The sequence below is a fragment of the Orycteropus afer genome, unplaced genomic scaffold (assembly GCF_000298275.1).
Source record: "Orycteropus afer afer isolate SDZICR_OR568_19922 unplaced genomic scaffold, OryAfe1.0 scaffold00043, whole genome shotgun sequence".
NCBI classification, from domain to species: domain Eukaryota; kingdom Metazoa; phylum Chordata; class Mammalia; order Tubulidentata; family Orycteropodidae; genus Orycteropus; species Orycteropus afer.
Window position 1 is genome coordinate 3,335,070 of NW_006921630.1, and position 13,058 is coordinate 3,348,127.

General features: G+C 41.6%; 1 protein-coding gene across 1 annotated transcript in view; it reads left to right on the forward strand.

Moving 5' to 3' along the window:
* Positions 1–8,254: 8,254 nt before the first annotated feature.
* Positions 8,255–13,058, forward strand: part of RASAL2 (RAS protein activator like 2) — a 559,503-nt gene continuing 554,699 nt past the window's right edge. Inside the window, exon 1 of the mRNA XM_007937610.2 lies at positions 8,255–8,456. Within this exon, the coding sequence (XP_007935801.1) occupies positions 8,255–8,456 (202 nt within the window). The remainder of the gene's footprint in view (positions 8,457–13,058) is intronic.

Here is a 13,058-nt window from a genome sequence, read left to right on the forward strand (position 1 = left end):
AGAAGCACTGGTGGGTTCAAACCCCCAAACTTTCAGTTTGCAGTTGAGTGCTTAACTTCTGTTGCACCAGGGCTCCTTATATGCTCAAGGACAACAATAAGAATTTTTTTTTTTTAAAGTGCATATACTAATAAACAACAATTCAATTTCTGGACCTACTATATATCTAGAGAAACACTTATACATATGCACAGGAAACTTTCCTTAATGATGGACCCTGCTTCATCATTTGCAATAGTGAAAAACTGGAAACAACCATTGATAGAGGAATAGGTAAATTAATAGTGGATTATTTATATAATACTATACAGTTAAAGGGAGCTCTGGTAGCATAGTGGCTAAGGCACTTGACTACTAACCAGAAGGCTGACGGTTCAAACCCACCAGCCACTCCTCGGAAAGAAGATGGGGCAATCTACTTCCGTAGTGATACTGCCTCGGAAACCCAAGGAGGGGTCGCTATGAGTCGGGTCTGACTTGACGGCGCATAACAACAACAACAACAGTAGTCAACCCTGATTAGTAACAAGGAAACACTTTGAGAGTTGTTATGACCATCTTTATCCATATTTGGATGTCAGGTTAAAAGAGAGATAGTTTAGATAGTTTTTGCTTCACAAGAGTCTAACTAGGCTCCAGTTATTAAAACTAATTTCTTGATACCTTTATTATGCAAGAGAAAAGAGTATCCTGAGGTAGTGTTATTGACTGTTGATTCTGCTCAGAGACGGCATCTGACAGAGTTGCCCCATAGAGTTTCCTAGGCTGTAGTCTTTATGGGAGCATATCACCAGGTCTTCCTCCCGTGGGCTAATGTGACCTCTGCAGATCAATCGATGGTGACACTATTGCTCTCAGAGTGATACGAGGACAGTGGAATCATTTTAAAAAATCTCTCCTGTAGAATCATTTGGCTCTGATCTTTTTTTATTACATCTTGTGAGGACTCATTAGAACCATGAAACTAAAGAGGTGATCATTTTCTTTGCCTAGAGTAAAGGAAGGTTGGGCAATCCTACTTCCGTAGTGATACTGCCTCGGAAACCCAAGGAGGGGTCGCTATGAGTCGGGGCCGACTTGACGGCACATAACAACAACAACAACAACAGAGTAAAGGAACTTGGTGTTTCTGTATTTACTAGAAAAACACAAAAATTCATTTGCTAAAGCTTACCCACTTCAAAAATTGTGTTAACTAATCCATGGTTGGTGCCATGGACTCCAGGCAGGATTTAATTACCCCAAAGATATGGTGATCAGGACACTAGCAAAGCAGGAGTACAAATAAACACATAAAAAACTTTTAAATAGAATTTGATATTTGCTATTTCTAAAACAGGGAGCTCTGGTAGCGTAGTGCCTAAGACACTTAACTGCTAATCAGAAGGCTGGCAGTTCAAACCCACCAGGCACTCTTCAGAAGGAAGATGGGACAATGTACTTCCGTAGTGATACTGCCTCGGAAACCCAAGGAGGGGTCGCTATGACTTGAAGGCACATAACAACAACAACATTTCTAAAACAAGTTGTGGCCATCATCAGGAAAAAAAATTCCGAACTTTGTTGCTCTTTACAATTTGGTTTCACTCTTATTTTGAATTATGTGTGGTGGAGTAGGGTACCTTATTATTTTAAGTGCTACGGACCTCTAAAGATTTCAATTAGACCCTGTTGCCAGGAGCCACCATGTTTCTATCTGAGTGTTTTCATTCTTTCTGCATTCCTATAGTTGAATGCTGAAGTGAGGTCATTATTTTGGAGGCGTTTTTGCCAAGAAGAAATGACAGGGGGAGAACTGTTTGTCTCTGACCTGTTCCACTGCTTTCCCAAACAATATTTTCATAGGTTGGCACAAACAATGGCTTTCTCTTAGGAACACAGGCCAGGTATAAAAGGGCATTCACAAAACCCAAGAAGATAACTAAGCCTTTCTTTGGTACCCATGACTGGCTAAGGTCACCATATTTCTGATCTGTAATCACTATAAAATGTTCCTCTGAAGAGGGTCAGTACTCTCCAGTTTTTCACTTCAACCTCAGTTTCCCTGTTTAGAATAGTATTCACTTCCTTTCTATCTGACTTGCTTCCAAACTTGACTCATGCCACAGATTTGATTTTTATCCAACTTTTTTCTATCCAGAATGCAGGGGAATGAATGGCAGACACCCAACCACTTGAGGCTTGCTGTCCTACTCTCTTGAACAAAGAGATTGAGAAAGCAGAGGAATAGTTCCTTTTAAATTTATATCCTTTCTAGGGAGTAGGGAATATATTTTGTTTTATTGCATTAGATTCTGCTTAAGACTCAGGATGCAGGATGCTATCTTGATGAGGGACAGACAAGGTTGAAAAGGGGAACATACTGAGCAGTGAGGAACAGCTGAGAGCTACAAAGATAGGGCTGTGCTCATTTATAAATAGAAATGTTGCTGCTATCCTGATGAATCAGACCAGATGTTTCTGTGATGTCTGTTTGGTCCTTTGGTTTTTTTTTTTTTTTTAAAGTATAATTTTGCTAAAATTATATGTTGGACCAAGAATGTGGCAGGAATGCTTTAAGCTTAATAATATATAAAATAATAAAATTACTTTACTATGGAAACCTTTATCAACAGGAAAAATATCCACTTAGAGAAGGACAGAAAAGCATAGGAAGAAATCAATCTTTTGATAGAGTTGAATTGAGATTCAGGAGATCTGAATTCTAATCCCTCCTCTGTACGAATGTGTGACCTTGGGCAAGTCATGTAATTTTCCTGGGTATAGGTATGTTAATTCTTTTAATAAGGGGAGGAGAGGACAGGTGGTTATATAACTGGGTTCGTTAAATTGATTTTTTATCTTTTGCAACTGTAGATATCTATGAACCAAATCAGATTTTCTTGTCTTCAGTCTAATTTCTTATTTCCTGGCTTCTGGTTTCATTGAGGGGTGATGTGTGAAAGATATTCTGGGGACAAACATGAATAATGTGGTCTCTATCCTCATGAAGCTTATAACCTAATAGCAGATTTTGAGATTGACACCCAAAGCCACACTATGATCAGGTTCCAAAAGACAGACAGGCACAAATGCCCTGGGGACTCAAAGGAGGCTAAGGATAGGGAAAGACTTAGTGGAGTAGGACACCTGGCATTTGATTTGGGGAACTTGAAGGTTTTTAAGCAGTCAGACACGGGTAAGGGATATCCCAGGTAAAAGAAACAACTAAGCAGAAGCAAGGGGCAAAGAAAGTGCTAGATGCATTTGAAGAATAGTGAGTCATTTGGGTTGGTTGAGCACAGGTAATGAGTCAGGTAACAATGATGGTTTGGGACATTTATGAGGCCCTCTAAAGCTCAGTAACCAACCAACCAACCAGTTGCTATGAGTCTGTTCCTCCCCATGGAGACCCCATGTGTGTCAGAGTAGAATTGTGTTCTACAGGGTTTTCAATGGCTGATTTTTTAGAAGTAGATCACTAGGCTTTTCTTCGCAGGATCCCATGGGTGCACTCGAAACTCCAACCTTTCAGTTAATAACTGAGTGCATTAACCAGGGAGTCCAAAGCTTGGTAGAGCTGCCTTTTACTCACTAGGCAAAGCAAAGCAAACCAAACCCACTGCTCATTGAGTTGATTCTGACTCATAGTGACCCTACAGAACTGAGTAGAACTGCTCCAAAAGTTTTCTTTATGGATGCAGACTGCCTTATCTTTCTCCCGTGGAGCAGCTGGTAGGTTCAATTTGCCAATCTTATAATTAGCAGCCAACTGCCTTAACCACTGCATCACCAGAGCTTCTTCAGTAGGCAATAGGAAAATTTTTTGAGCTTAGATTTGACCAGGTCTGAATTATGCTTTAAGATAATTCACTTATAATAGAGCATAGGATGAACTGTAGGTGGAAAGGCCTCAGTGGAAGGTGGACAGCTAATAAAGCTAATGCAAGAAACCTGATGAAAGGTAAGGAGGCCTGAGCTAGGGTGATGGCAGTAGGAATGGAGAGTAGGGGTTGGATCTACGCAGATAAAGGTGGAGGGGAGGGCTCCAAGGTAATTCCATATTTAGAGGAGTCTGAGATAGAACCTACCAGTTCCACTAACATAAAAAGGAAATTCAAGAAGGGAAGGATGTTTTGGGAGAGCTGTCTGAAGTACAGAAAGCATATATATTAGAAGAGTTCAAAATCTGCAAATTCCTCAGCACTGTGGATGGAGCTAAAGATGGGTATCTCAAAGTCCACATTATCAAAATGAGAGTTTAAATCACAGAAGTGGATTGATTGATCACTGGAGAATTAGAGAGTGAAGCAGGAAGAAGAAAACAGACTCTTGGGAAATGTTCAGATTCTTCCTGATGATAGAAGGGTCATGATCAGTGTTACAGAATATTGGAAGAGTGCCATATCACCATGTTCTAAGGGAGTATTGAAAAGGAGGGGCTAGAGAACTACAGTTTGGAAATTGTGTCACCTTTTTGGGGATTAGCTGTTTAGAGGCGGTGCTCACATATTCTAAAGGGACTGGCAATGAGACAATAACTCATAGCATTTTTGATGAGTGAACTTCCCTGTGTGTGTGCTTTCTGACAGGTGAACAGAGGAGAAAATTGGATACATACTTGGCTCTCAGGTTGTGACAGCTAAGAACCCAAATCTTCATCTCTCCTTAATATTGGTAATGCATGCTCAGAAGTAAGGTCTCTTTGTTTCGGACATCTCAGATTATTGCTAGCCCTGCTTTTTGGATCATTACCTAGAGAATATATTTTTCTCCACCACAGTTCTCCAATTTTTAGCTCCCACTGATCTTGGTCTGATTTTTGGAGTTAGGAGTTCTAAGGACAATAATATGTAAATCCTTTCTGAGAGTTTAGTGTCAGCAGCCTTAGAGGGTATGGCAGGGGGAGGGGTGAGGGCAGGCAGACAAGGAAATGAGACTTTGGCTCTATTGTGGTTCACACACAAAGCCTATTTGCAAGCTACACTGTAAATGTAGACTTTATCAGGCAAGGATTTATCTTCACATTAAGATCTGGGATTATATATACCAGGGAGATACTATGGTATAAACCCAAGTAGGGTTAACCACTTCCCAACAATGCAAATTGGTTTATCACTTTGTTTCGTTTGTTTTTCTTCAATATTTTTCTTAGATGATAAAAATTTGAAGGCACTATGAAATACTTACTTCTGATTCTACAAATGTGGGAACTACCCACCTCCCTCCCCCAAAGGAAAAAAAAAAAAAAACAACATTTAAGCAATCCAGATCATTAGTGAATTAAAAAATCAAAAGATTCCAATCTCAGTCTACTAACTAGCTATGTTAATTTAGATAGGCTGCTTAAAGGAATTTTATACAATTCCCACCCCCTACACACACCCTGGCTTGAAAGTGATAAAAGAATACTCCGTTCTGCTTATCTCACAGAATTATTGTGCATGTTGCGAAAGTACTTTCTTTTTAAGTTACGAACACTAGATAAATTCCAGATATAATATTACTTAGGCAACTAGATAACCACTTGCAGCTAATCTGGGGTCAGCATTGGTGGGAACTAGTACTTCAAGGTCTGGATGAGAAAAGTAGGATAACTGAGAGTTGCCAGAGGCTTTTTCTTTAGCTTAAAAACAGATAACTGAAGTTTGAAAGTTTGAAAAACACCTCAGTGAACATTTCACACACCACTTCTAATGCTCCTTTAAAATAATTGCTTGGGTAGATACATTCCTTACACAGTGACTAATAAATCTTACATCTGATGCTCACTATTCACTTGCTCCCTGATATATGTTACCATGACTTGAATAGTAATTTAATACAAATAAAAATGCTCTAGCCCGGATCAATGCTGAGCTTTAAGATTGTCCCTTGCCCAGTGAAACACTGAAATATTAAATAACTTAGACTTGGAAGACTGCAGAGTCAAATAGTAAGAATCAGAGTGTTAAATATTGGTAATGATCACTCCAATAAGTTGCCAAGCATATCAGCAAGCATAATCACAAAAGAAATTCTTGGGAGAACAAAGGTGAAGTTACCAATGCCATTGAGACATTATAGACATACTGATACTGGTGGTTTGATGCATTTGAATTATGGCATTGGTGAAGGATATTGAATACACCATGGACTGCCAGAAGTACAGACAAAACTGTCTCGAAAGAAGTTCAGCCAGAATGCTCGTTAGAAACGAGGATGGTGAAACTTCACCTCTCCTACTTTGGTCATGTTTATAAGGATCGACTAGTCCATGGACAAGGATATCATGCTTGGTAAAGTAGAAGGTCAGTGAAGAAGAGGAAGACCCTCAGTGAGATGGACTGACACTGTAGCTGCAACAATGGGCTCACACAGCAGTCATTGTGAGAATGGTGCAGGACTGAGCAGTGTTTTGTTCTGCTGTACATAGCGTTGTTATGAGTCAGAACTGACTCAATGGCACCTAATAACAATATTGGTGGTTGACTCACTAGGTCATGATTGTTTCTTACTTTCCTCTCCTTTTGAACAAGAGGCCAGATGAGATTATAAATATTGCTCTATACTAAGAGTTTGGAAGAAATTACAAAGTAACATCCACATAGTAAAAACCAAACCACAGGACATCACAAAAGTAGAAAACTAAAGTGTGTCCTGGTAGACAAGCATCTTTGTGACAAGTTGGGCAAAACAAAAAACAAAAACAAGCAAAATCCCCACAAAAAGGTGTTGGAAAAAAACGGCAACATTTTTTTTTTTTTTTTAAATCCAACTGTATTTTAAGCAACTATATTCAAGAAGCATTGTTGAAGACCTACTATGTGCAAGGCACTCTTTAAGTTCTTTGTTTTCAATTTTAAAGTTATTATTTTGCCAAGAGTCTCAGGTCTGAGCTGTGGACCCATCCTGGGTAGGCATAAAAATAAAGCCAAGGTCAAGGAGGGAGGCAGTCTACAAATAGACCAGAAACAAAATGCAAGTGACATCATTAGGGGAAAAAAAGCCAACATGTTGCACAAAGATCAAAGACAAAAAAAAGAGGCATGGTTAACACTGGGCTTTTGAGCATTTTATGTGCTGGCGTTGCCCATCCATCCATCCACACCACACTTTTTAACCGTGCTATTCTAAACCGATGACAAGTCCAACTTCAGTAAGGACAGGGCGCAGAGCGCGGATCCTGTATATAACCCACAATCCCAGATCCGCTGCCAACTCTCCTTTCTGGGAAGGAAAGAGGCGTTTCCCCCTAGGGTGACTGTAAAATGAAGCAGTCTCTCCATTCTCTACATTTCTCCCTCCCCCCAACAATGAAAAGAGGTGGGAAAGGGAAAAGAGAAGCGCCTTTCCTTTCTTTTTGAATTTCCCGCACCCCTTTTCCTCTTCTCCTCCCACGCTGTCTTTTCACTTTGAGCAGCAGTTGGGAAGACAAGGACTACACATTTGGAAGGCGGTCTGGGGAGACGGTATTTGGAAAGTAGGAGGGGCTGGCGAGATGAATAATTCGGTGTCCGATTTTTCCTGCCTTCGGTGGCAGTTCCTCCTGCTTCGTTACTCATTTGCACACGCGGCCGGCCTCTCGGCTCTCGATTGCTCCGGCCTATCACCCCGGGATGCCGCCTGCCGCCGCCACCGCCACCGCCACCGCCGCGGCTGCGGAGCTTGTGGGATCCGCGGCGGAGCCTGAGCCGTGGCTAGAGCCTTGGCCTGAGAGTTAGAGGGGCGGGCCGGCTCATTTCAAGGGTTAGGACTGAGAACAGGCGGGCCAGAGCCCTGGGACAGCAGCTCCCTAAGCTGAGGGAGAAGGCACTTGGAGCTCCCGAGGCGGTGGCGGCGGGAGCCGGTCTGAGGGGGCGGCCCCTGGCGGCGACGCCCCCAGCCCAGCCCTAGCCAGCCCCGCTGCATCCCCAGGCAGAGCCTGATCTGACCGCTAGAGACGCGGGCGGGGGCTGAGGAAGGCGACTCCGAGGGGGCGGGAGAGCGAGCCTCCCCTCTCACGGGTCCTTCCACGTCCGCTCCCGAGAGGGACCCACACCTGAGCCCGGACCCACCTCCAGTCGGGACCACGCTGGATCCGCCTCTCTGCCTGGGTCCCGCCCGCCGGCTGCAGGTGGGGTGCAGCGTTAGAGTTGCGGGCAGTGGGCGGTGGGGAAAGAGGTGAGCGGCATCCACGCAGACCGCCACTCGGATCCCTTCTCCGGCCGCTGCGCTCTCCTCCCCTTTCCGAAGGCTGGGCGCAGATCTGTGTGCCCGCCCCGCCGTCGCCGCCGTCTCGTCCCTCCGGGGCACCATGGAGCTCTCCCCGTCGTCCGGAGGAGCCGTGGAGGCGATGTCTTGGCCAGAGATGTTCCCGGGGCTGCAGTCCGACTCGCCGCTGCCTCCAGAGGAGCTGGACGCGGTTGTTCCAGTCAGTGGGGCTGTAACCGGTGGCATGTTGGATCGAATTCTTCTGGAGTCTGTGTGCCAGCAACAGAGCTGGGTCCGGGTGTATGGTAAGGACCACCTGCCCACTTAGAGGCGTCTTCATTTCTAGGGATGAAATTCATTCCCTACTGCCAGCCCTATTCTCAGTCCCTGTCCATCCTGGGTCAGTTTCTCACATCCCTTTTTGTTCTAGGGTGCGTTTCTGACAAGGTTCTCCAGACTACCACCTGGGTGGAGAGGTGTGCCTTATTGAGATCTTTGCACCCCCTCAGGCACTTGCAGTAAATTTAGGGTGGAATTGGGCTATCCAGACTTGATGGTTTTGTTGATTGCTTTAAGGGAATTGTCAGCCCATCTTTTAGAAGATGTGACGGGACACACTATGAAACCAAGTGAATGGGGTCTCCTCTCTTGTTGCGTGAGGCAAGGCTGGAAACGAGATATACTGAGTTAGTTTAATAGAGGATAAGCTAACAAATAAAACGGAAACAAAAGCAAAAAATATAAAAAGCACCTCTGAAGGTATTTACTTATTTGGTGAGAACAGACTAAACTGTAACTCAACTTGAACTTTACTTTCTGAAGGCAACCACTCATTCCAAGAGGGGTAGCATATTTCAGATTGCACTATTGTTTCTGGTTCTCATTGTAAAGTCACTGGGTTGCCTGCCACTCAGCAGGCTAAAAGTGATGAACACACTAAAACTTTCCCTTTCTACATTCCTAGTAACCACCTCTTTAATTAAAACTGAATGATGAGATTCTATTAGGGTGAGCCTTGTGGCAGCATTAAAACCATGCTGGTTTTGAAAGCTTATAGCCCAAGCATTTACAGTTTGATATTCAAGATTGACCTGTGGCTTTCCAAAATATTGAAAAGTCAAGATGTTTATCACTTTGCTCACATGAACACAAACTAGTGTGACTGAGTATAAGATGGCAAATTTAAAGCACCTGGGATCAAACACAATTTTAAGATATTATCCTACAGTCATGTGCATCTGAGCCATTAGTGATAAAGTACATTATATTTTTTTCTTCATCCTTCTGAATAGGGTATATGTTTATTGTTTAAGACTGACCAAAACTTAGAAGTTGCCTTTCTGGATAGTTAGTTGGTTTCACGATGCAACGTCCATCACTGTCAGGAAGAGCATAGAACTATGCGCTGAGAAAACTGAGGGCTTGCTCCATTTCTACCACTAACTAAACAGTGTGGTTTAGGGCAGATAGGTTCACTTTTTGTTCACCGATTCCTTACCTGTAAAATGAGTGGACTGCAATAATCTCTAATGGACTTTGAGTTCTAAAAATCAAGCAATTCTTACCAGTTCTCAAGGATTTATGTATGTACTGCTTTGTAGTTTGGTGGGTGATGATAACTGTTTCTTGTTGTTATTCTATTGAACTGAGAGAATTAAAGCAGAGAAGCGGAAGTTGATGCAAGGTCACCCAGTTCTCAGCAGATGAGATTAAAAACTTTAGTGCCTGATTTTCCATCTGTCTGCTAATCCCATTTAGTTGATCCTTTATAACCAAGGATGATAATCTGAAAATGAGTATGAATGAATATATTGTGGTTACAACATTTTCCTATTCTATATTCCTTTCTTTCCTTACACATTTGTCGTATTTTTTTTTTTAATATGAAGTTAGAGATTGTGCCATGCTACAGCAAGAGTATATGTATAGTTGTTGGTAATTTCAGTGTCTAAAATTCTGTCATGGTTTTTTGGACCTAGTGTTAACTATTGTTCATTGCATGTAAATAGGTGCTTGTTTTTGTAGTACATTCCTAGGATTTCATTTGTATTATTAAAAAAACAAAAAGCTAACCATACACACATACATTTTGTGTTTCATTGCAAATTTGCGGACTTCCACTGCATTTTAATTTTTATCTTCCCTATCAAGTAACTAGAAGTTGTTTTTATTTACTGTTTAGTACCACTGCTTTCCTTCCTCTAAGGTGATTCATCCTGGATACTACTTTGTTATCTTTGTTGTTGTTGTTATGTGCCCTCGAGTGGGACCCGACTCATAGCAACCCTTCCTTGGGTTTCCGAGGCAGTATCACTACAGAAGTAGATTGCCTCCTTTTCCTTCTGAGGAGTAACTGGTGGGCTTGAACCGCCAGCCTTCTGGTTAGCAGTCAAGTGTCTTAGGCACTGTGCTACCAGAGTTCCCTTCTTATCTTTAGTTTGATGTAAATATTCCCGAACTATCTGGTATGACTTGACTTTTCTATATCCTTAGCTGTTTTTAAGTTGCCTATTGTATGATTCTTTGAAAAACTCTGAAGTAAAAATAATACAGAGAATCAATTTGGAGAACACTTAAGTTTTTTTTTTTCCTTGTTTGCTTATTTGTTTTATATGCTCAAAACCCTGATTATCTTGGAACTTGTAGGTTCTTCTACTCAAGTGTGAGAGACTTTGATGAGTATATTCGAATGTGCTTTAAAGAAATCCAAAAATTGGCAACCTAGTCTAAGAGTGGGAGCTCTGGTAGCATAGTGGCTAAGACACTTGCCTGCTAACAAGACGGCTGGCGGTTCAAACCCACCAGCCACTCCTCGGAAGGAAGGTTGGGCAATCCTACTTCTGTAGTGATACTGCCTCGGAAACCCAAGGAGGGGTCGCTATGAGTCGGGTTTGACTCGACGGCACATAACAACAACAACAACAACAACAGTCTAAGAGTAGACAACTGGAAGTTTGAAAACCTGGGTTTTCATTCTGACTTTGCCACAAATTGGCTAACTTTGGGTAAATAATTTTAGCTCCCTGGGACTAGGTTTCTACATAAAAGGGGAAATCTGAAGTAGGTGGTATCTGTGGTCCCTTTTAGCTTTAAAGTCTGATTCTATGGCCTGCCTACAACTTGGCCTTCAAATTCCAGCCTTACTTTTAGGGCCAGGCATTAAGCAAGCGTTAACTTAATGCTTAAATTTAAATATCATGATTGTCAGGGGATTCTGGGGAGCACTTTTATCACAGGTCAGTGAACTGAGTTTTGAAGGAAAGAATGTTGAGGGCAGTTGTATATTTGTTTGGAATGTTTTCACAAGATAGGAAGGTGGGGATGGAGATCTTGCTCAGGTCTAGCTTATGCAGTTTTGAGACCTAACTTAAAATAGCTATGTGGGTTTTAAAGATAAGCTACAAAATAAAGAGCTGTATCAAGTACTGCTGGCTGATGCTATGGTTCACATCCTCTGTGATAAAATTCTGTTAGAAATCAGTATGCAAACAAACAATAAACCACCCCCTAGGAATATTTTATAGAAACTTTGGGATGCAATATTTTCTTAGTTTGCCTCACATAATTTAAGACTGGGCCCTGTTCCGAGTTTGTGATTGCCAGCTCTGGCTCTCTGCTTGATAATACGTACATCCAGAGTTTTGTGTATTGTCATGATTTGGAAAATTTTTTTTGAATATGTTCAGAACTTTGTAATAGGTGAATCTATATTTAGAACACAAGTGCACATCTTTAAGATACTTCTAAGAGAAAATAATTGTGTTGCCATAGCCTTCATTTTTAGTTGTAAAATCCATTCCAGTATCATAAGTTGTATTCATTCCTTGACAAGACTATGCAATTCTTGAGGTCAGCGAGTCAGTCTTACTTCTTTTGGATTTATCCCTATCTTCTACCCCTGTTTCTCCTATCACTGTGTCTGACAAATGGGTACCTTGCTCATATGATTCAATGTCTGTTGAATGCTGATCTATCTGTACTTAGACCATCTAAATCTCAACCTGACAGATCCTATGGGTGGTAGAGTAGCTTAAACAAAGGCATGTTGCAAACAGCTAAATATGGATGCAGAATCCAAGAGCATCAAATGCAGAACATTTTTCAGATATTTATAGCCTCAAAGCAAAGTCAATTGGCTGAAAAAGCTCAGCAGCCTAGCAAAAGGAAACGGGAGCGGCAAAGCCAGCCTCACTGTCTGTGCTTTCTGGTAAACAATGAGAACATTAAAATTAACTACTTTACCATGAATGGATGGTGAGTGCTGGACACTCTTTGGTAGAAATTTAAAATACCAGTCCCTAGGACTGCCTGGAGCGCTATACCCATCAGTATAACAGATCTGCAAGTGTATGTATGCACAGATGTGGTCTTGGGTGTCTAGAAGGAAATATAGTTAACACACTAAAGGGGTTAACAAGAAATTACATACTTTCTAATTTTAATAGTATGAGCAGGACTTATCTAAAATATGCAGTTAATAAAATGAATAATGACAATGTTATTGCTTACCCTTAAGTGGCTCCAGGAGAGACCTGGTGATCTGCTGCTATGAAAGATTATTGCCTAGGAAATCCTACTCTTGTCGTATAGGGTCCCTGAGTCGGAATCTACTGGTTGGCCTACAGCAGCAACAAGCTAGGATACAGATCATTGTTTACTGATGATTAATGGGAACCTGCTGGAAAATTACTAAAAAGCTGGTACTATTTCAGCAAGCATAAGAAAAAGGAAATTAATCGTATGGTTCCAAATTCCATATAATTCCAGAAATGGAAGAATTTCTCAGGGACTGGATATGTGTTGATGGGATGGAAGTCTTATCTGATTGTATGTATTATTGCTTATACTTCAGGAGTTAACACAGAGGAAGAAATTTATTTTATTGTGTTTTTTGGAGAGTGCCTCTA